At 42.2% G+C, this 24,788-nt stretch overlaps 1 protein-coding gene across 1 annotated transcript in view; it reads right to left on the bottom strand.

Annotated features, from left to right (window-relative positions):
- papss1 (3'-phosphoadenosine 5'-phosphosulfate synthase 1) overlaps positions 1-24,788 on the bottom strand; it is a 76,971-nt gene that overhangs the window by 32,903 nt on the left and 19,280 nt on the right. Inside the window, exons 3-6 of the mRNA XM_063046810.1 lie at positions 19,899-20,134; positions 16,903-17,041; positions 15,472-15,590; positions 1,111-1,224 (exon numbers count right to left, since the gene is read on the bottom strand). Coding sequence (XP_062902880.1) covers positions 1,111-1,224; positions 15,472-15,590; positions 16,903-17,041; positions 19,899-20,134 — 608 coding nt within the window. The remainder of the gene's footprint in view (positions 1-1,110; positions 1,225-15,471; positions 15,591-16,902; positions 17,042-19,898; positions 20,135-24,788) is intronic.

The following is a 24,788-nucleotide window of genomic DNA, read 5'->3' as shown; positions in this document are numbered from 1 at the left end:
TGTTTAGTATCATTTGGTAGTACTACTGCCTCATCTCAGGAAATAACCTGGTGGATCTCTTTTGTACTGCCGTCAATGTTATAATTTTTTTTTTAGGGACCAAAACTGTGCAGCACTCTTGGGAGACCTCTCCAACACTGTACGATTGCAACAAAAACTATTTCTACACCTTAACCAGTTTGCAATAATGACCAAAAATGCTATTTGCTTTCCTAACTATTGTTGGGGCTTATCTGCTTGCATCTTGTGCTTCATGCACTAGAACACCTACATCCCTTCATACTGCACTTTCTTGGTCTCTTCAATTAGATAGATAATAACCTGTTTGATTTAAAAATCAACCAAGGATTCGATTGTGCATTTCAGAAAAGAAACTGAGCAAACTTACCAAGCATAATTTAACCTTCCATAAAACCACATTAACTAAATTATATTCAGCTTTCCTAAATGGTTAATATTTCTTCCTTGATGATCGACTCTAGTATCTTGCTAATAAAAGCCGTTAAACAATAACCTGTAGTTCTCCATCTTTCTCCTTTTTTTAACAAGGGTGTCACATCTGTGGGTTTCCATTTTCTGGTACCATCCTCCCACTAAGAGACAGAGTTATCTACGTCGTGATGATTATAGAGATAGAACTCTTGTTAGAATACTAAGAAAATTGATACACGATGGTATAACACAAAATGCTGGAGGAACTCAGTGGGTCAGACATCTGTGGATGGGAATGGGTAGTCAACAACTCAGGTCAAGAACCTACTTCAGGACTGGAAGGTAAAAGTAACAGAAAGCTGAAGAAAATGGAATCTGTAAGAGAGTACAGTGGACCATGGTATAAATGTCAGGAGGTGAGCAGAGGAACCAGAGAGGAATGTGAGGGTGATGGACAGATTGCGAAAGTAGGGATAGTACAAGAGTAGGAGTATTGGGGCTGGTGGGTTAAAAGAAATAAAGGGAAGGGAAAACAGGCAAGTGTAGTCTGTGAATTTGATGGCGAGGTTGGAATTGGTGTGGAGAGCATTCAGGCAGGGATAAACCCATCACCTTACAACTGAGACAAGAGGGCCACCACTAGTTGAATCTGTAAAAAGAAAAGGAGAATGCATCTACCTTGCTGATTTCCAGTGCTGGCAAGATTTCTGCATCAGCTCTAGCGAGATCCAGCTTGTTTTCTGGGACAAATAGTTCCTTTATTTCAGCGTAAGAGTCAACAGGAACAATGTCCTATTGGAAACAATAAACCCAAACAATATCAAGTTAGTCACAACTCTTGATTTCTGGCATAACCCAAGGTTAATTTATACAGCATTAAAAAGCTAAAGCATTGGTTCTGTAGTGCCATTCTGTGTTCATAAATCAGTATGTGGTTAGAAAAAGAGAAACCATTGCTTATTAAACCAGCGGTCCCCAACCACTGGGCCACAAAGCTTGTGCTACTGGGCTGCAAGGAAACAATATGAGTCAGCTGCACCTTTCCTCATTCCCTGTCACGAACTGTTGAACTTGAACATAGGGTTGCTAACTGTCCCGTATTTGCTGGGACATCCCGTATATTGGGCTAAATTGGTTTGTCCCGTATTTCCCCCACTAAGGTAGAGTGTTCCTGTGAAACCTTTCATGCCGAAATGGCGTGAAGCAAAGAAGCAATTACTATTAATTTATATGGGAAAAATTTTTGCGCATTCCCAGACCCAAAAAATAACCTAACAAATCATACATAACACATAAAACCGAAAATAAATAACACTAACAAATAGTAAAAGCAGGAATGATATGATAAATACACAGCCTATATAAAGTAGAAATAATGTATGTACAGTATAGTCGGGAAGATGAAGGCAAAACCAATTTGTGGGAGAAAAATCACGCATGCGCACACAGGTGCCTGTGCAAGGCTTCGTGGTCATGGTAGTCTTTCCTGGGGTAAAGTGTCCCAGGATTTGACTGCTACTTTTGTCCCTTATTTCGGAGTGAGAAAGTTGGCAACCCTAACTGTAAAAGACATGTTGAGGTGAGTAGTTTAACCCTACTTGAACACCCCCCCCCCCCACCACCGGGTCGGCCGGTCCGCAAGAATATTGTCAATATTAAACTGGTCTGGTCCGCGGTGCAAACAAGGTTGCGGACCCCTGTATTAAACCACTGTTACAAATATAGTACTTACAGACTCATGGAGCAAACAATATTTCATAAGGATCTTGGCGAAATAATGTTTCAATTTAGGAGCAAGGTGACTGCACAATGATGATCACAGCCCAAGTCACAGTCAGTCTCAAGGTAAGGAGAAAAATCGGCATCACTTACAACTCAATTTCTTGGAGGTGTAACAGGTTTATGCATTTGTGGGGGGGGGGGAGGGAGGAGTTAGGGATGTGGCTGAGGGGCAAATCACAAAATTACATCACGCTGACTTGTCTACTTAAAAGTTCATCAAGCCAGCTGTGTACAATAACATAAACACAGTAAATGCACAATTAACAACTTTTTAAAAAAAGTCACATCACTAGGTGTTGCCTCACACTTCCCCAGAGAACATCCTGTTTTCCATGGATTAAGATAAGGTAATTAGTACAAGGTCAGAATTATGTCTTGCTATTGCAAGAGCTACATTGTATAAGCGACAAAGAGCATCTGAAAAATATTCTTATTATAGGAAGATTCCAATTGCTTAAGTAAAATCAAGTGATAAAAGTCTGGTAAGAAATCAACAGAAATGACATTTCAGTTGATGGCAACCAAAATAAGTGCAATTTTGGTAGAGCGAAGTAAAAACAGAAAATGCTCAGTACGTCAGACAGATCATCCTTCATTACAACTCATGAAGAGAAAACAAATCAAGTTTAAATTGCAGAAAGGATGAGAGATAGAGGGATAAGACAAAGAGAATATCTGTCCTTTCATCAAAAATGGGAAAAGCCAAGGATATATTTATGGAAAGGGAAGGAGTCATTAGGAACAGATGGGAAGGTATGTGATAGGCAGGAGAGATAAAATGGAATGTGACATGGTGTTAGACATAATGGAATGAAAAGGGATTCAAAGTACATTTATCAAAGAATGTACAAGTTATACAACCTTGAGATTTGTTTGCTTACAGGCAGCCACAAAGCGAGAAACCTTCAAGAATCCCATTTAAAAAACAACATCCAATGCGCAGAGAAAGAGAAAAACACAAATCATGCAAACAATAAAAGCAAGCAAAAGCATTCCCAACCAGATTGAGTCCGTAGACCCAGAGTACAGAGCAGGCCCACAGCCTCCGTCTCAGTTCATCAAACAGCAGGGCAAATTCAGTGAGCTTGCAGACACAAAGTACATAGAAGTCGGGAACAGTCTCACAGCCTCAGGGAGAGGAATAAACGTCATGGAAGGTCAAATTGAATCGGCTCATCCCCTCATCTTTTCAGTCTACTTGGATCAGCACTTAAATTGTCCAAACACCGGTTGTCCCCTGCACTATGACCCAGGCCCTGACATGGTGATATGCTCGGGGCTGTACCCCGCCGCCCGGCCTGAGGCCGCTCTCGACCTTTTCAAATTGGCTCTGCGCTTAGGTTGATCCAATCTCGCTCCCAGTTTAGATGGACAGGCTCTGAAACTTCTCCACATTGCCTCCTCTCTGCTTTGCTTGCTCCAACTCTCTCTCTGATTCCAACTTGACATGCCACACTCAAACTTTGCATCGCTCCCACATTGCTCAACCCACAAGAAAGTCTCGCCTTCGCTCACCTCTTCACTGTTTGCAGTGATTAGTTTTCCACAGAAAAGGTGCTATTAGTAAAGTATTTAGTCGTATTACTTGCCTTATTAACCACCAGTAAGCTGTCACTCAATTTCAGTAGTGCCACCTTAAACTGGAAGTTCTCCCCACCATCAACACCTATTCCTGCTTTGTTATTCACTAGCCCTCATTTGCTTCTGCTTTCCGTTTGATCTGTTTCTTTATTGTATTGTGCAACTATCTTATACCTTCATCTGTATTTTTAAAAAATCTTACCTTTTCTCAGATCTAAATAAAAGATACGATTCTGAAATACTGACATTGCTTGATCTTCTAAAGCTGCTGCCTGACTTGCGAAGTATTTCCATCATTTTTCTTCCTGTCAAATTCCTACAGGTTCAGAGCATGGTGAATAGAAGATGATTATTTCAACATGAACTCTCCATCAAATTCTGAGCAGACTGCTGAGTTTACAGCAGCCACTATAAATTTTCAGTCTGCTACATGATTCCAACTTGGAGAAATAAAGCCAGAAACTGACAATGTGGATAAATGTTTATGTACCATTCATTGCTCCAACGACTCAGACTTAGATTGAAACTTGTGAACTCATTGCATTATGAATGCAGTACAAAGCAGGCTTGCTGTCAGCGAGGACACAGATAATCCCCTAATGAATACTGTTAAACATGCTTCATATAATCTAAAAAGGCAGTACTCTGCTTTAATAGAAAAAAATAGCTTCCATTTAATCTGCTTTTTGGGTGGTAAACCACACTCTGGCATCTCTGACTGTGACTGTCTGAGGCCAGACAACATGACTTCCTCCATTCTGGAATCACAATGTTGTTTCTAGTTAACAAAATAAATAATATTTTGTCTCCTTGTGGGAAAGAACAAAATTTGAAATTGTAAATGTAAAATGATCATGAGAAATGAAACAGGAAATTGAGAGGGGACTATGAGAATGCTGAACTCATCACACAAGATGTGATAATGAACAATATACATGAACTGAAAGTGAAGCTGGACAGTTACATGGTAGGGAAAGGAATAGAGGTGGATGCTGACCCACAGGAGGGAGGGAGGGAGGGGATGAGTGAAAATTACAAATACAGCATGGACTGGGTGCACTGAATGATGTTTTCCTGTGCTGTTTATGGTACCCCACAATCAAAGACAACTTAAGGTGATTCCTCAAGGCGGCAGCATTCATCACTTAGGACCCTCACCAACCAGGACATACCCTCTTCTCGTTGCCCTCATCAGGGAGGTGGTATAGGAGTCTGGAGAGCCACGCTTAATGATCCAGAAACACTTCTTCCCCTTGCCATCAGACTTCTGAACATCCAAGAACACTATCTTGTTACTCTATATAGCAATTTTTACTGTACTATTGCTGCAAAACAAAAATCACAAGTCAGTGATAATAAATCTGATTATGAATTCTACCTCAACAAGTGATCTCTTTCTTGCCCAAATTTATGTATATGAAGCTCTATTCCATTATGTCCCTATTTACCTTCCCTTCAATGCATTTACAGTATCTTGTTTACTTCGCATTCATTGTGATAGTTTACCACAACTTAGCACAGAAAAAGTGCTACTCACGAAGTATTTAGTCACATTGCTTGCCTTAATAACCACCAGTTAGCTGCTGCTTAATGTCAGTAGCGCCATCTTAAACCAAAGTTCTCCACTATCAACAGCTATTCACACCACTTGAGTACGGAAATGCCTGAATTCCCTCTTCTCAATAGTCATAGAAACCTACAGCACCGAAATGAGCCCTTTAGCGCATCTAGTCTATGCCAGACCATTTGAACTGCCTAGTCCCATTGACCTGCACTCCATCCACAGCCTTCCATACTTCTCCCATTCCTAGCAAACCTCTCTTAAGCATTGAAATCGAAACTGCCAACACAACTTGCACTGGCAAACTCAATCCACACTCACCACCCTCTGAGCGACGAAGTTTCCCCTCATGCTCCCCTTAAACATTTTGCCTTTCACCCTTAACCCATGACCTCTAGTTGTAGCCTCCTCCACCTCAATGGAAAAAAATTGCTTGTATTTACCCTATCTATACCCTTCATCATCATTTTCTCAACTTTTGATCTTTTCCATCCAATTTCCCTCGGGATCAATAAAGTATATCTATCTATCTACAAGGACAAAAGCTCTCATTTGTTTTGGTGACTGGTAGGGCCAGAGTGACTCCATAATGTAGAAAGTCCTGTCTTTGGAGTCAAAGAAATAACAGTTTATAGTTTACCTCACAGGGAAGTAAACCCTTGTTCATTTAAGTAGAACATGGCATTTTCAAATTCCAACTGCTCCGAACTTGCTGACACAAGAGAGATTACAGATGCTGGTAAACTTGGTGCAGCACAAAAAAATGCTGGAAGAATTCAGCAGGTCAGGCAGCATCTATGGAGCGAAATGAACAGTTAACATTTCAGGCTGAGACCCTTCATCAGGAGTGGAAAGAGGGCTAAAGCTGGAATAAAAGAGTGATTGAAGGGGGAAGAGGAGAAACAGAGTTCCCCTTGTCCTCACCTGCAACCACAAAAGACTGGCATCCAACACATCGTTCTTCACAACATCCGGTATTTCCAACACAATCCTACCACCAGGCACATTTTGCCTTTCCCTTCCTCCCTTCTTTGCTTTCTGCAGGGATAGCTCTCTCCATGACTCCCTTGTCTGCTTATCCCTCCCCACCAATCACCCTCCAGGCTCTTATCACTGCAAACACACTAAATGTTATACCTGTCCCTACACCTCCACCCTCACTCCCATTCAGGGCCCCAAACAGTCCGTCCAGGTGAGGCAACACTTCATATGCAAATCCAATAGGGTCGTTCATTATATCTGGTGCTCCCGCAGACTGAGGGATTGCTTCGTCCAGCATGTTTGCTTTGTTCACTGTAACAGCCAGGATCTCCCAGTGGCCAGTCATTTTAATTGCATTTCCCATTCGCACACCAATGTCTTTCCACAGCATTCTCTACTGCCAAGTGGAGGCCAGACACAGACTGGAGAAGGAACACTTCATATTCCGTCTTGGTAATCTCCAACGTGAAAGCTTCAATTTCTCTTACAGCAATCACTCCCCTTTATTTTGCCCCCCCCCCACTGTTCCCCCTTATCCCCTTTTACCTCTGCTCTTTCCTCTCCTCCATCCTCACAACCTGCCCTGCAACTTTAGTCCTCTGGTGCCCCAACTCCTTCCTCTTATTCCACAGTCTATTGTCTTCTGTTAGGTTTCTTCAGGCCTTTGCTCTCTCACAAAATAACTCCTGGCTTCTCACATCATTCACCCCCCACCCCTGACCTTTCTACCTTCCCTCTTGGATCCATCTGTCACCTCATTATACTCTCACTCCCACCACTCTAATACTGGTTCTTCCTCTCTTCCTTTCCAGTCCAGATGAAGTCTTTGCCTAAAACACCGACTGTTCATTTTGCTCCACAGATGCTGCCTAACCTGCTGAGTTCCCCCATTGTATTGTGTATTGCACTAAACCTGCTGTTTGCTTAAACATATAGTTCATGAAAGCACTTTTGACCACATAGTAGCATCTTCTTTTAATACAACAACTGGGACTAAAATGGAGAATGAATTGCAGGAAAGCTTCCGCAAAAAGTGAAATGAAATTTTTTTTTACATTAAGCCTCTCAACAACTTAAAAATAAATGCACTATCGCTTCCCAACTGCTCCTGCAAGCTTAGTATCTTAAGCAGTGATCTAAATAAGATGCTGAAAATGAAGTATTACATGAAAGAAAATAGAACTTTCTCTGAGAGGAATCCATAACTAAAGGAGGTGTACACTTTTTCATTCATGGTGGAAACCTGAAAAATACAGTACTGTGCAAAAGTCTCAGACACATATATATATATATAGTTAGGTTCTGCAGTTCTGTAGTAATCTAATATATCACACTGTACTGCTGCCACAAAAAAAATTTCATGACCTACGTGAGTGATGATAAACCCAATTCTGAAATGTGTCTCTACTGCGGACAGAGAGGGAAGGGAGCAGGGAGAGAGGAATCATGGTTGGGAAAAGCGGAGGGAGCACGAGGCACCAGAGAGACATTCGGTAATGATCAATAAACCAAATGTTTGAAATCAAATGACCTTGCCTAGTGTCTCAGGGCTGGGCATGTCTGCACCTGTGCCACCGACCCCCCCCCCACACCTGGCACTCCTCCTGTCGCCCATCCCATGCCCCTCCTGCGGCATTCCACCCTCACCATTCCTAATATCCTTCACTCCTGCCAGATTTATAAACTCGCTCTCTGCTTCATGTTTATAAATACGGTACTGCGCAGAAGTCTTAGGTACCCTAGCTATACCTATGTGCCTAAGACTTTTGCACAATACTGTATTTCCCCCAAATTTTATGATTACTATATCAATTTAATACATTTTAAAATATTAATTAATTTAATAATATATTCAAAATAAATGCTCAATATATCTATTTGCTATGTTTATTAAGTAATACAGATAGAAACCAGAATAGTTAAACAACAGATCAGCTGCAATCTCATAGAATGGAAAAACTGGATTAAAGGGCCGAATCTAGTGTTTGCCAGCTTCCTACTGCTGAGCTGGGCAATGAAGCTGAGGTTAGTATATATCCTCAAGGTACATGGTGTTACTCAGCTCTTTCCAGCACACAAGTAGATGCCCTCCCCAGCCAGCAATTGCATTCCTGTCTGTGTTTCCCAACCTTATGATGACCCACAGACAAATAATTACAGAAAATTATTCTTTTTGACTTTGATTTTTTTTCTGTATAATGCATGCACTGTACTACAGTATCAACGAAAACTATACACAAAGTAGGACTTGAACCTACATCTTCCTCATGATGCCAAGGCTGTGAAAGTCACTAGCATCTCAGGAAAGTAGTCAAACACTGTTTCATTCATTGCTCATCAACCAACAAATATTGCCATGAATGACATACTGAGAGTTAAAGTTTTCCTTAAAGTGAAAAGGTCCACTTGAGATTTCACTTCCTCAAAAAGCAACTGGTTGAAAAAGTCAATTATTTTTAGTGTAATATGCAGCACTTCTTTACAGACCATAAGACACAAGAGCAAAATCAGGCTATTCGTCCCAACAAGTCTGCTCCACCACTCCATCATGTCTGGTGTTTTTTTTTAAGATTATGAGGACACTCAGTCCTTGTTTATTGTCATTTAGAAATGCATACATTAAAAAATGATACAACATTTCTCCAGAATGATATCACAAGAACACAGGACAAACCAAGACTAAAACTTAAAAAAACCGCATAATTATAACATAGAGTTACAACAGTGCAAAGCCATACCATAATTTGATAAACAGCAGACCAGGGGCACGGTAAAAAAAAGTCACAAAGTCCCGATAGCCTCATCATCACGCAGGCAGTAGAAGGGAGAAACTCTCCCTGCCATGAAACTCAAGTGCCGCAAACTTGCCAATGCAGCACCATTGGAAGCACCCGACCGCAGCGGACTCCGAGTCCCTCCAAAAACTTTGAGCCTCCGACCAGCTCCTCCGAGCACCATCCTCTGCCGAGCGCTTCAACCCCACCCCGGCTGCCGAGCAACAAGCAAAGCCGAGGATTTGGGGCCTTCCCCGCTGGAGATTCTGGACTACACAGTAGTAGCGGCAGCGAAGCAGGCATTTCAGAAGTTTCACCAGATGTTCCTCCGTGCTCTCACGTCCGTCTCCATCAAATCAGGATTGTGCACGGCACCCTACTTGACAAATAACAGACATCACCACTGGAGTGGCCGCTGCGAGCAGCGTCGCGCCACCATCTTCTCCTCCCTCCCATTTTGCACCCATCTTGACCCCATTCTCCCACCATCTCCCTGTAACCTTTGATGCCCTAACTATCAAGAACCTATCAACCTCCACTTTAAAGGTACCCAATAATTTGGTCTCTGCAGCAACATGTGGCAAGAATTCCACAGATTCACCACCCTCTGGCTAAAGAAACCGTCATCTCCGTTCTGAACGGACGTCCCTCTGTTCTGAGGCTGTGTCCTCTGGTCTGAGACTCCCCCACGAAAAGAAACATCCTCTTCACATCCGCTCTATCCAGGCCTCTCAATATTCACTAGATTTCATTCATCTAAACACCAGCGAGCACAGGTCCAAAGCAGTCAAACATGCCTCCTACATTAACCCTTTCATTCCTGGAATGGTCCTCTGGACCTTCTCCGTTGTCAGCACATCTTTTCTTAGATAAGGAGCCCAAAACTGCTCTCAATACACCTAGAATGGTTTGATCAATGTCTTTTAAAACTACAATATTAAGTCCTTGCTTTCATATACACCCTATCGCCATTACATGCGAGGCATACGTTCTCCAGTCGACGCATAGTATGGAAAACGCATTATGTGAATAATTATTTAAATGGAGAAAATAGGGATGCATTCTGGAGGGCTTCCTAAATACGTTTTATCTGTAATTTATTCACATTTTCATACCAATACAGCACAAAAGTGGTACCACAAGGCAACATTCGTATTATATTTCATCAATTTAAGGTAATATTCAACATAATAAATCATAGAGAAGGTCCTGAAAGCCAGGATCAGGGAGGCTAAAGACAGGTAGAGGAGGAAGCTTGAGTGGAAACTCCAGCAGAACAGCAGGAGAGAGGTCTGGAGTGGGATGAGGACCATCAATGGGTTCCGGCAAACTAGCAACAGAGGAGCTGAAGGCAGTGTGGACAGGGCCAACGAACTTAACCTGTTCTTTACAGATTTGACATTGTGGCCCCGGCCCATCTCCCACAATTCATCTGTTGTCGGCCCCCAACCAACACATATTCCACTCTCCCCTCCTACCCCTCCTCACAGTCCCTCACAGTCCCCCACCGTGCTCTCATGACTATACCCCTTCCCCACACGAAACCACCACGGTGGGCTTCACAGCTGAACAGGTGAGAAAACAGTTAAAATGTCTCAACCTAAGCAAGGCTGCAGGACCGGATGGTGTCAGTACCAGGGTGCTCAAAGCCTGTGCCCCTCAGCTATGTGGAGTACTTTGCCATGTCTTCAACCTGAGCCTGAGTCTCCAGAGGGTTCCAGTGCTGCGGAAGATGTCCTGCCTCTTCCCTGTGCTGAAGACGCCGCGCCCCAGCGGCCTCAATAACTACAGACCGGTGGCATTGACCTCCCACATCATGAAGACCCTGGAGAGACTTGTTCTGGAGCTGCTCCAGCCTATGGTTAGGCCACACTTAGACCCCCTCCAGTTCACCTACCAGCCCCGACTAGGAGTTGAGGATGCCATCGTCTACCTGCTGAACCGTGTCCACGCACACCTGGACAAGCCAGCGAGCACTGTGAGGGTCATGTTTTTTTGACTTCTCCAGTGCGTTCAACACCATCCGCCCTGCTCTGCTGGGGGAGAAGCTGACAGCGATGCAGGTGGATGCTTTCCTGGTGTCATGGATTATTGATTACCTGACTGGCAGACCACAGTACGTGTGCTTGCAACACTGTGTGTCCGACACAGTGATCAGCAGCACTGGGGCCCCACAGGGTCTGTCTTGTCTCCCTTTCTCTTCACCACTTACACCTTGGACTTCAACTACTGCACGGTCTTGTCATCTTCAGAAGTTTTCTGATGGCTCTGCCATAGTTGGATGCATCAGCAAGGGAGATGAGGCTGAGTACAGGGCTACAGTAGGAAACTTTGTCACGTGGTGTGAGCAGAATTATCTGCAGCTTAATGTGAAAAAGACTAAGGAGCTGGTGGTAGACCTGAGGAGAGCTAATGTACCGGTGACCCCTGTTTCTATCCATGGTGGAGGATTACAAATACCTGGGGATACGAATTGACAATAAACTGGACTGGTCAAAGAACACTGAGGCTGTCTACAAGAAGGGTCAAAGCCGTATCTATTTCCTAAGGAGACTGAGGTCCTTTAACATCTGTCGGACGATGCTGAGGATGTTCTACGAGTCTGTGGTGGCCAGTGCTATCATGTTTGCTGTTGTGTGCTGGGGCAGCAGGCTGAGGGTGGCAGACACCAACAGAATCAACAAACTCATTCGTAAGGCCAGTGATGTTGTGGGGATGGAACTGGATTCCCTGACTGTGGTGTCTGAAAAGAGGATGCTGTCTAAGTTGCATGCCATCTTGGACAATGTCTCCCATCCACTACATAATGGACTGGTTGGGCACAGGAGTACATTCAGCCAGAGACTCATTCCACCGAGATGCAACACAGAGCGTCATAGGAAGTCATTCCTGCCTGTGGCTATCAAACTTTACAACTCCTCCCTTGGAGGGTCAGACACCCTGAGCCAATAGGCTGGTCCTGGACTTATTTCCTGGCATAATTTACATATTACTATTTAATTATTTATGGTGCAACTGTAATGAAAACCATTTTCCCTCGGGATCAATAAAGTATGACTATGACTAAGAAAGTTAACATACTAGGGTGTACAGTACTCACCAACAGTGACAGGCATGTAGGCTCCGGGAAATGAGTGGTTGTGCAGTGATGTTGGGCAGCTTTACACGGATGAGGTGGATGGTTGTGGGTCATCAGGATCATCAAGGACAGCAAGGGGTGAAGGAAGACTCACAGAACTCTCTGGCAAGTTAGTGGAACTCTCAGAACTGCCTACAGCAGGAAATGCGACAAGTGTGGAGTGCTCAGGTGGAGGTGGACTTGGTGTGGATGACAGCGGTTTGAAGAGAGTGGTGAGGGTTGTTTGCTTGGCAGCATTTTGTTCCTCAGCATAAATTTGCTTGTAGGGAAGAAGGATTGACTGCAGAGAACGACTGAAATGCTGACTCCATTCTAAACTTGGGTCCATGTCCATCGCCATTTGTGCCAAGTGTTCCGCAGCCTTAAAAAAATTCTGCCATCGTAGTTATCACCTTCAGTCTGAGTTAAATGCAGAAGGTCATCCACGCTTATTTCTTCATCATGAGAATCCAGGAGTTCTACCACGTCAGCAGTCTCGAGACCTGAGAATCCTTCCCCACCAATTTTACAGCCCAGGGCCACACAATCCTAGACAGCTGCAGTGAAGGCAGGAAACCCCTTGAGGGTGCGTGCACACTCCGCCAAAATTGATTTCCATGCTCCATTAAGAGTGGAAGACCTGAGCTCTTTCCAGGATTCATCAATGTTGTTGATGGCATGTCTGATGTTGAAGGACTTCCACCATTCCCTCACCGTTGGTAATCTCCCGGTATTTTCAAAATTGTCTGTTGCTTGCAGCACCTGAGAGATGGTTCGCCGTAAAAAATTCGCCGTGAACGTGGATATCACACCTTGGTCGAGTGGTTGAATCAGCGACGTTGTGTTAGGCAGCAGGCAACGCACTATTATGTTAGGATGAATGCTGTCTGAATGTTTAGGATGGGCTGGCACATTATCAAGCAACAAAAGAACTTTAAAGGCAAGATTCTGTTCCCAGCAGTAGCGTTCAGCCTCAACAGCAAAATGATTAGCAAACCAATCTTCAAATACTTGACCAGTGACCCATGCTTTCTTGTTAGCTGCCCAGTGGACAGGAAGCATATTCTTACTCAAACCCTTAACAGCACGGGGGTTTAGTGAATGGTAAACTACGAGAGGCTTCATCTTACAGTCCCCTTCAGCATTGGAACACATAAGCAGAGTCAACCTATCCTTTGCTGCCTTGAAACCTGACGCAGTCTTTTCATCCTTACTCATGTAAGTGCGTTTCAGCATACGCTTCCAAAAAAGCCCGGTCTCATCTGCATTAAACACCTGCTTTGATGTGATGCCTAACTCAGCTATCAAACCCCGCAACTGCACAGGGTAGCGTTCAGCAGCTTCGTGGTCAGCACTGGCTTGCTCACCACGCACAGCTAAGTTGTGAAGCCTGTGACAATTAACAAACTTAGAAAACCATCCCCTACTTGCATTAAAGCTAACAATAACACTTGACACTTCCTCACTAGCCTCTGAACAAAGGCGACCATAAATTTCCAAAGCTTTCACACGAAGATGATCAGAGCTAAGTGTTGTTTTTCTCTTTGTTTCATACTCAATGTACAAACTCAACATTTTCTCCATTTTTGTCATAATCCGGTGATGCACTTTGGTAACAATCTTTGAAGACACTTGAGATGAATCAATCACTGCACTTTTTATTTTCTCAGCATTCTTCTTTATGTTCCTGATCGTGGACTCACCCAGGCCAAAGTAGCGTCTCAGAGCTGTGCTACCTTCACCTGACGCGGCCCCATTTATAACTTCCAACTTTTTTTTCCAAGTGTTAAAGCAGTTCTCTGCCGCTTGGCTGATGGCCTAGGACTTGACATAGGTCGCATGGTTAAATATTTCAAGTACAAAATCATTGCACCATAGGTAATAACAACAAGGTTAAGAGCGCAAGATCGCACATCCACACGCCGCCACTACCAACTGAGTGAGACTGTGAGGCATGCACACGTAGCTTGTTTTGGCGGGAAAACGGTGTGTCTCGTCCCACACAATACTGGTCGGCCAACAGTCTCGCAGACTCCACTGCAAACGCACTCATAACTGTGAGTTTTGGACGTATTTAAGGAGAAGTTAGTAGAAATAGGTTTGACGCACAACTGTGACGCATATAACGGGGATGGAGTGTACTAGTCTTCTCCAAATAAAAGCTAACATTGCATTTATCTCCCTTAACACCGACTCAACTGCAAGTTAACCTTTAGCGAATCCTGCACAAGGATTTCCAAGTCCCTTTGCACCGATTCTTAAATTTTCCTGTGTAGAAATTTTATTTCTTCTACCAAAGTGCATGACCATACACTTCCCTACACTATATCCCATTTGCCACTTCTTTGCCCATTCTCCCAATCCGTTTAAGTTCTTCCGCTGACACTCTGCTTCCTCACCACTACCTGCTCCTTCACTCATCTTCATATATTCTGAAAACCTGGCTATTAGTCACCAGCAGTCAACCAGAAGAGGTCTCCTTTACTCCCACTCTTTGCCTCTGTCAGTCAGCGATCTTTTAACTGTGATATCCTTTCAGTAATAACATGGCCTCTTATCTGTTTAGCAGTCTCATGTGCAGCACTTTGTCAAAGACCTGCTGAAAATTGATATTACAAATCCCATTCAACATCTCCTAATTTATATTTCTCTTTGAAGTGCTACTGCTATGGAAAATATGCCAGCCCCTTTAATGCAGTAAGCTTCCACAAACATGACAGACCAGATACCTTTAATGCAATTGGTAAGTATTGACTAAGACTTAAAACATACCCTCCATGCCATTCTAATATTGTTTAATGGAAACCAAGGCATCAACCTGAGAAAGCAGGCAAGTTCTCACCAGTATGTCCCTGTTCAAAAGTCAGTAGCTCCAGCAGTACAGGGCACACTTAATAGTGTGCAGGAATGTCCGTGCAGAATCTTATGATCAAATTGTTGGAACGATACTCCAATCGAGAACTTTCCAACAGCAACAACAGATGATAGAAAGCAATATGCACAGCTAGTTTCTCATGTCTATTTATAATTGCTCTGTTGACTTATACAGGCAAATCATGAACTTGCTAGAAAAATGCCTAAAGCCGTCAGCTTCACAGATGAGGCACTAAAAATAAAATTGTCTCAGACTGAGGTGTGGTCGTATATGTACTGGTTTCATGTTTACCTTAGAATCCAACTAACCAAATCCTACTAAACCAAATCTTAAACACTGTTATCGAAACTTGTGGCTGAATCCATACCCTCTCCTGAAGAAGTTCAATCACTTGCTGGACACATTCATTGACAGAACAGACATCAGTCTTCAGAACCAGCTCAGGAGCTTCTGGTTTCTCGTACTCCGAATCAATACCAGTGAACCCTGCAAGAAACCAACTTCAGATCACCATTCAAAGTCAGTGACTAACTTTGCAATTTAATAAAGAATCCAGCAGCTTTGAGACAGTTGTATTAAGAAAGTACTATGGACTTCTCAGACTAGGATCTTGAAAACTGGTCTTCAAGTTAGTCATCTACAGTCTGAACAACAGGACTAAAGGTTACCGATTGCTCAAATCGCAACCATCGGTTTCCCATTTCAACCCACTCTGTGGGTAACCAGGCAGTCATAGGGAGATGGGACAGGGGTGGGGGAAGAAGTTATAGTGAGGGAGAGTTAACTTTATAAAGATAACTTGCATCACTAAACAATATTCTGCAGAACTATGGGGAATAAGTGGCACTAATTAGAGTTGTTTTTAAGTGAAGGAGGCTGAATCCTTAGCTTGGGAATGATGGGGTAGAATCCATACCAAATCACCTCATGCAATCTAAACAAAATATTATCTAGTCTCTGGATATCATTATTCCAAAGGTCTCCTTCAAGAGAACTGAGGAAAAATGGACTATTGCTATTATATTTGCTTAACTATTTTCCCATGGAAGTGGCTTGTTTATACATAAAACAATAACAGTCTGAACAAAGCCTTACAATTACAGAGAAAGCGTAGTGCAGATAGACAAAAAGGTGAAAGGATAGAGCACAAGGTCAAGAATCCACTTATCATACCAGACAACTGTTCAGTAACCTTATAACAACAGAACAGGAGCTGTCCTTGAGACTGGTGGTATGTGCTTTCATCTTTTTGTCTGATGGGGGGGGGAGGAAGAAAGAAAATGTCCATGTTGGGTGGGGTATTGATTACATTGACTGCTTTATTGAAGCTGATAGAAGGGGCTAGACAGAATCCGTACAGGGAAGACTGTTTGCCTTTTTGTAAAGTCCCTTCACATCCCTGCTCTCACAGACATAGTGGAGCATCAACAAATATCTCAAAAAAAACAGACCAGCTCTCTGATTTGCCGATCTGTGTCTAAAATTCTCTGCAGTTTCTTGCAGTCATGGGCAGAGCAGTTGCCATAGTAAGTCATGATGTAGAGATGGTTTATCAACAAAATTTGGTGAAGGAATGTGTGGATGTAGAAAAGGGTGAATGACGATCATTAGCTGAGTTTCCAATTCAATATTCTATTTAACAGTCATTTGAAGGATATACAAATGAAATTATATTCACGCCCACAAGTACAGAGAATTTATTTTCCTAAAACAAAGTTAAAACAAATAACCAAAGTACAATCACACATCACTACTCACAGGCTTCTTTTTCTGTTCCCTGTTTTCGTATGGTACATACCTTTTATCTCTCCAGCTCTGGCCTTTTTGTAAAGTCCCTTTACATCCCTGCTTTCACAGACATACAGCGGAGCATCCACAAATATTTCAAAAAAAGGTAGACCAGCACTCTCGTGTATGCTTCTGCTATTTTTCCGATCCTGGCAAATAGAAGGTTAAGATTTAAAAGACAGGGATCAAACATTCATTCCCAGAATTACATCATTTGACATGCAGTTTTAAAATATTAAAAACTATCAAGTAAAACAGAGGTTTTTCTATTTATGTCCCATCAAAGATACTTTATATTTTTAATCATGCTTTGCGTTTCCCTGGGTTCATAAATTATTATTGTGTATATTATTATTCTGTACTTTATTATTAGTTAAGTCTGCACATTGCTAAGTGTGCTTTTAAATGTTGCTGCTGAAACAAAAGAATTTCCGACTCGGGATCAATAAAGTATTCATTCAATAAAGTACACATATACACTAAGACCCCTGATAATGCCATTCTGGCAGTCATTGAAGGATATACAAAGCAAACTAGCATGATAAGCTCCCACCAAATTTGATCCATTTTACTTCATTCACATACTCAGTTGAGGAGAGAAGGGAGGAGGCAGGCAGAATCTCCTCTACCTCACTCCCAAGTTGGGGAAGGAGAATGGTGGGAAGCAATTTGTTTAGATTTCATATTCTGTGGGAGAGGGAGCAAATTCGTAAATGGGGTAGTTGCTGGATATTGAAACTTTCTGCACAGCAGCTTATGATGAGCTGCAATTTGAATAAGAATTTGCAACACCAAGATACAGTTCAAACAATGAAGTACCGAAATCAATCATGAACATTGGTTTTCTGTATTGAATATGCCAATGGAATTCAAGACAACTTTCTGAAGACTCCATCCAGCTTCCATAAACTGCAACTATAGGTGAGCACCCACATTTCAGGGTTTGTGTCCCAAGAAAACTGTCCATATGGTGATTTTCTATAATGCAAAGCTGTGCCACCGGTATATGCATTAAGAAACACAAGTTGAAAATAAATCTTGTGTTGATTTACACTGCCCCCAGATAAATTTGAGAAACACACAAGATGATAGAGGAACTCAACAGGTCAGGCAGCATCTACAAAGGGCAATCAACAACCCACAACTGTATGGCTAGGCATAGCTGAAAGACCATCTATAAAATTGCTGATGATACAACCACTGTTGGTAGAATCTCAGATGGAGACGACAGAGCATAGAGGAGTGAGATATGCCAACTAGTGGAGTGGTGTCACAGCAACAATCTGGCACTCAACGCAAGACAAAATAGCCAATTGTGGGCTTCAGGAAGGTAAGATGAAGGAACACATACCAATCCTCAGAGAGATCAGAAGTGGAGAGAGTGAGTAGTTTCAAGATATCCGAGGACCTAACCTGGTCTCAACATATCAATGTAGCTATAAAGAAGGCAAGACAGCAACTATACTTCATTAAGAGCTTGAAGAGATTTGGCACGTCAACAAATACACTCAAAAACTTCTAAAGATGTCCCGTGGAGATCATTCTGACAGACTGCATCACTGTCTGGCATGGAGGTGGGGGGGGGGGGGCACTGCACCGGACTGAAAGAAGCTGCAGCGGTTTGTAAATTTAGTTGGCTCCATCTTGGGTACTAGCCTACAAAGTATCCAGGACATCTTCAGGGAGCAGTGTCTCTAAAGGCAGTGTCCATTATTAAGAACCCCCAGCACCCAGGGCATGCCCTTTTCTCACTGTTACCATCAGGTAGGAGGTACAGGAGCCTGAAGGCACACACTCAGCGATTCAGGAACAGCTTCTTCCCATCTGCCACCCAATTCCTAAATTCATATTGAACCCACGAACATTACCTCACTTTTTTAATAGATATTATTTGTTTTTGCATGATTTTTAATCTATCCAATATATGTATACTGTTAATTGATTTACTTATTATTTTTCCTCTTCTACATTATGTATTGCATTGAACTGCTGCTGCTAAGTGAACAAATTTCACGACATATGTTGGTGGTGATAATTCTTATTCTGAACCGAAAACATTTTGGGTCGAGACACTACAACAGGACTGGAAAGGAAGGGGGATAAAACTAGAATAATAAGGTAGGGTAAGAGAAGGAGTACAAGCTGGCGGGTGATAGGTGAACTGAGGTGAGTGGGAAGGCGTATGGGTGAAGATGGGAGGATGAAGTGAGATGCTGAGAGGTGATAGGTGGGAGGTAACAGGATTATGATGGAGGAATCTTATGGAAGAGTGCACTATGGGAGAAAGGGTAGGAGGTGGGGCATCAGAGAGAGAAGATGGACAGATGTGGAGAAGGGAAGGAGTAAGAGGGAAACCAGAATGGGGAATGAAAAAGAGCCCCCCTCCCCTTTACTATCACCTCTCAACTTCTCACTTTGCCCCTTTTCCCACACCCACCCTCATCTGGCTTCATCTGCTACCTGCCAGATTGGACTCTCTCCACTTCCCCACTTTCTTATTATGGCTGCTTCCCCCCTCCTTTCTACTCCTGATGAATGGTCTTGGCCTGAAACGGCGAGTGTTTATTCCCCTCTATAGGTGCTTTAAAAATTCCTCTGAGCTTCTCCAGCATTATGTGTAGTGCCTCGGATTGCCAGCATCCATAGAATTTCATGTGTATATGACAGCAAACTTTTTTTCCATAGCTCAAAATTTTGGCTAGTGATTTGCGAATTCTGACTACGGGATTTTTTAATAATCTGAAAGGCTATAACACAGTTATATCTGTATATCTGATTTGCATTTGAAAGGCATACAATGGCATTTTCGATGTTAAAATATTAACATTGGAGAAAGAGTAAACTATCACGAAAGGTAATTCTCCAAGCAAAACTTTAGATGCATATTGAAACTGATGAGGAAAATATAAATGGTACTGCAAATAATAAACAGGATGAAGCAGTTGAAGATTAAATTAATGATAACTATAAAGAAAAAATCCGAAAGACATAAAAATGGAGAAGTACCTTTGTATATGGAGAAATAAAACTGGCAAGGCACACAAGTCCAGCATCTGCAAACAGTCTAGCTACTTCAGCAATACGTCGAATGTTCTCTTCACGATCTCCTGGGCTAAAGCCCAAGTTTTTGTTTAGACCTTGTCGAATATTGTCACCGTCCAACGTATAGCAGGGTATCCCATGGCAAACTAAATATTCTTCCAGTGCCATGCTGACTGTCGTCTTACCAGCGCCAGACAAGCCTATCAAATAAAACAAAAATAAAAAAATACACACTTTATAAAAATAGCTTGTTATAAATAGATTGCAAAATATATTCTCATTCATTTCTGATGTTTTCCCAGTGTTCATGACCAACTCACCTGAATAGAAAATTGATAATACTATAAGCAGCTCGCAGGTCAAGTAGCACCTGCAGAGTAAAGCACTTTCACATAAATAACTCATAAAAAGTAATTGCATTGCAGTGTTAACTATTTCTTTGTCCAGCACTTCATGTTTTTATTGGACATTTCTAACAGTCACTGAATTATGCTTTTGATTAGACACTATAACACTGGATGGTTGTTGATGCGCATTTACTCAAGAAGGACTGCAAGGAGAAGCCACAAAACTACAGGACAGTAATGCCAACATCAGCTCTGAGAAAGTTACTGGTGCAGATTCTGAGAGTCAGGATTTGTCTGCATTTATAAAGGCAAGGACTGATTAAGGATAGTTAGCATGCTTTGTGAGCAAGAAATTATGCTGCACAAATCTATTTTTTTTTAATATATAAAAGAGTCAAGCAAGAGGATTGATATGGCAAGATGGTAGACATCTATATCAACTTTATTAAGGTCCAGAAGTGAAAGGGTATTTTACAGATAGGAGGCCTGTGACCAGCAATATGCTGCAGGGGGCGATGTTGGGTCCACTGTTTTCTTATCTATATTAAAGATTCATATGAGAATGCAGCTGACATGGTAAGTTTGAGGATGACACCAAAATTAGTCACATAGTGGACAGTGAATGAGTTAACTAAGATTATAACAGGATCTAAGTCAATCAGAAAAGTGAGCCAGGAATTTAACACAGGCAAGTGCAAAGCGTATTTTGGGAAGTTAAACCATCCAGGACTTGCACAGTAAATGGTAGAAAAGACCTAGAGGTACAAAATATACAATTTCCTGGAAGTGTCATCACAGATGGACAATATCGAGAAAGCAACTGGTTATGCTTGCCTTAATCAATCAGGGCATTTACCCCCAAATTTTTAATGTCATGTTACAACTGCACTAGACCTCAATTGTTGTATTATGTGCAATTTTTGTCAGCTTGCTATAGGAAGGATGTCATTAAACTGGAAAGAGTGCACAAAAGATTGACAAGGATGTTACTGGGGCAGGAGGGCTTGAATAGGCTGAAATATTTCCCCTGGAGAACAGTAGGTTGAGGGGTGACCTTACAGAGCCATACAAAATTCTAAGAGGCTTAGATAAACTGAAGAGTCTGTCTTTTTCCCCAGTAGGGGAGTCTCCAGAGGGTATAGGTTTAAAGCAAGAGATTTAAAGGGGAGATGAGTGGCAACTTTTTCCACACAGAGGATACTGGATATATGAAACAAGCTGTCAGAAATGGGTACAATAACATTTGAAAGACATTTGGACTAGTACATGGACAGGAGCAGTTAAGTGTAGGCAAATGGGACAAGCATGGGTAGGCAACTGGTTTGGCATAAACAACTTAGGATGAAGGGCACATTTTCATATTATGGGACTGACTTACTAAATATTGATGGCCATAATTAGCTAACAACTTCACTATATCATTGTGTAATACAGCTACTAGAACACCTTAAAGTAAGAAAAAGATCTGACAGACTTTGCTCCATTTTTCCTGACAGTTACGATTTTCCTGATGATTTATTGTTGAGATATAATTCAGTTTGCCATCCAAGAGAATGAGTTAGCAAATTTGAAAACAGCTTGATATGTTTTTTTAACAAATGCTGTTCGAAAAATAAGACACACCAGAATATGACTACCTTTCTTTCAACTGTGCCAAGTGGGCCACTTTTATATTAACTCAGCTGAAAGTGCTCCAGCATGGTAATCAAAGGCCCATCTGATTCACCCTCAGCTTTATTGGAGGACAGCATCAGCAACCTTTTGAGCCCTAAAGGTAAAGTGCTACTAATAAGCAAAGGTTGATATCCTGTCTAAATGTGCTTTATAGTATAAAAATAGCAAGATCTCCATTCACATTTTCTAGTTTGAAGATGTAGCTGGAACTCCCATGAGCTCCAAGCTATACCCATCTTTCTCATTAATGAAACAGGTCTTATTCTACTCCTAACCAGTCTCCCTCCTTTAGCATTTTATCCAATGCACTCATAATTGTATTGGTGTTACTTCCTGCACTCACACATTACTTTGTGCTGCCACTTTCCAGCCCTTTCTCACCCTCACATGATTCATCTTTGACCCTTCCCTTCAGCATCCTATTTTCAATTCAGCAGATACACAAGCCACAACTCATCCAAGCTTTGATCTTCTGTTTCTAGTCTCTAATGTTGGAAGAATTTAAATGGAATTAGCAAGTTCTGATGTAGAAAACTGACATTCCAGACTCTGGAGATGCTGCCTGGCCTGCTGCATTCCACTGGTATTTTGTGTGTGTTGCTTCAATTTCCAGCATCTACAGATTTTCTCGTGTTTGTGTACAATTGGTTGTTATGAGTTCAGGCAGTTTATTGTGACTTGGATGAAGATCAGACCACATTTTATGAGTAATTAATGCAGAAAACCAGGTAATTGCAAAGGCTTCACAAACTTTTTCTTGCAACTGATGTTCCACTGTTTTAATTAACTTCAATATTCTATACAGGTGGCCCTCATTTTCTGAATGTTCGCTTTACGACACCTCGCTGTTACATCTTTTACAGTTTCAAAATAACAAAAAAGGAAATGGGCCCGGAGCAAAAGTTTGGGCACCCTGCATGGCAGTACTTAGTAACACCCCCTTTTGACAAGTAACACAGCTTGTAAACGCTTTTTGTAGCCAGCTAAGAGTCTTTCAATTCTTGTTTGGGGGATTTTCGCCTATTCTTCCTCGCAAAAGGCTTCTAGTTCTGTGAGATTCTTGGGTCGTCTTGTATGCACTGCTTTTTTGAGGTCTAGCCACAGATTCTCAATGATGTTTAGGTCAGGGGACTATGAGGGCCATGTCAAAATCTTCAGCTTGCACCTCTTGAGCTAGTCCATTGTGGATTTTGAGGTCTGTTAGGTTCACTATCCTCTTGTAGAAGCCATCCTCTTTTCATCTTCGGCTTTTTTTTTTAAAGACAGTGTGAAGTTTGCTTCCAGAATTTGCTGGTATTTAATTGAATTCATTCTTCCCTCTACCAGGAAACGTTCCCCATGCCACTGGCTGCAACACAAGCCCAAAGCATGATCGATCCACCCCCGTGCTTAACAGTTGGAGAGGGGTTCTTTTCCATGAAATTCTGCACCCTTTTATCTCCAAACATACCTTTGCTCATTGCAGCCAAAGTGTTCTATTTTAACTTCATCAGTCCACAGGACTTGTTTCCAAAATGCATCAGGCTTGTTTAGATGTTCCTTTGAACCTTTTGAATATAACTTTTTGGCTGCATCCAGAAAGATCTCCCCTCCCCCTTTCTTTCTCCCGAGGCCTCCCGTCCCACGATCCTCCTCCTTCTCCAGTTCTGTATCCCTTTTGCCAATCAACTTTTCAGCTCTTAGCTTCATCTCACCCCCCCCCGTCTTCTCCTATCATTTCCGATCTCCCCCTCCCACTTTCAAATCTCTTACTTTCTCTTCTTTCAGTTAGTCCTGACGAAGGGTCTCAGCCCGAAACATCGACTGTACTTCCTCCTGTGGATGCTGCCTGGCCTGTTGTGTTCCACAACCAATTGTACTACTACTTGTCAATACTGAGTACACCACTTAAACGATCATAGTGCAGGGTCCAGAAAGTATGTGAACCTCTGGGGTAATGCTTTCTACAAAACCAATTTGGAGTCAAGTGTTACTTACACCGCTCCCAAGAGTAAATAGTTGACATTTTGGGTGAAGACCCCTTCATCAGAACTGACACCACTGCAGTCAGGTGTTCCAATCAATGAGATGAGATGGGAGGTGTAGGTTGGAGAGGTGCCCTGTCCAATAAACAAGGACACACAAAGTCAAGTTATAGACAGAGCCTATTCTTCTCAAGAAAGATCTGTTTATGTGCACCATGCCTTGATCAAAACAACTTTCAGAAGACTAGAAGAATTGTAGCGATGAAGCTGGAAGTGGCTGCAAAAAGCATTTCTAAAGACCTGAGTGTTCATCAGTCCAAAGTAAGAGATATTGTCTGCAAATGGAGAAAAATCAGTACGGTTGCTACTCCTCCTAGGAGTGGACATCCTGCAAAGGTCACACCAAGAGCACAATGTGCAATACCGAAGGTGATGTAAAAGAACCCAAGGGTAACAGCTAAAGACCTGCAGAAATCTCTGGAACTTCCTAAACTCTCTGTTCATATTTTCGCTTCAAGAAAAACACTGAACAACAATGGCAGTGATGGAAAGACACCAGAGAGGAAACCACAGCTCTCCAAAAGAAAACATTGCTGCATGTCTTAAGTTTGTAAAAGACCACCTGGATGTTCTACAACATTCTGGGACAATGTTCTGTGGATAGATGAGACAAAAGTTAAACTTTTTTGACAGAAACGGACATTGCTCTGTTTGGAGGAAAAAGGACACTGCACACCAACACCAAAACCTCATTCCAACTGTGAAGCATAGTGGAAGGAGCATCATGGTTTGGGGTTGCTTAGTTGCCTCAGGGCCTGGACAACTCGCAACCATTGAGGGAACAATGATTTCAATATCTTATCAAGACA

Source organism: Mobula hypostoma, chromosome 4, assembly GCF_963921235.1.
Source record: "Mobula hypostoma chromosome 4, sMobHyp1.1, whole genome shotgun sequence".
Lineage (NCBI taxonomy): Eukaryota > Metazoa > Chordata > Chondrichthyes > Myliobatiformes > Myliobatidae > Mobula > Mobula hypostoma.
This window is presented reverse-complemented; position numbering and strand designations above follow the sequence as displayed.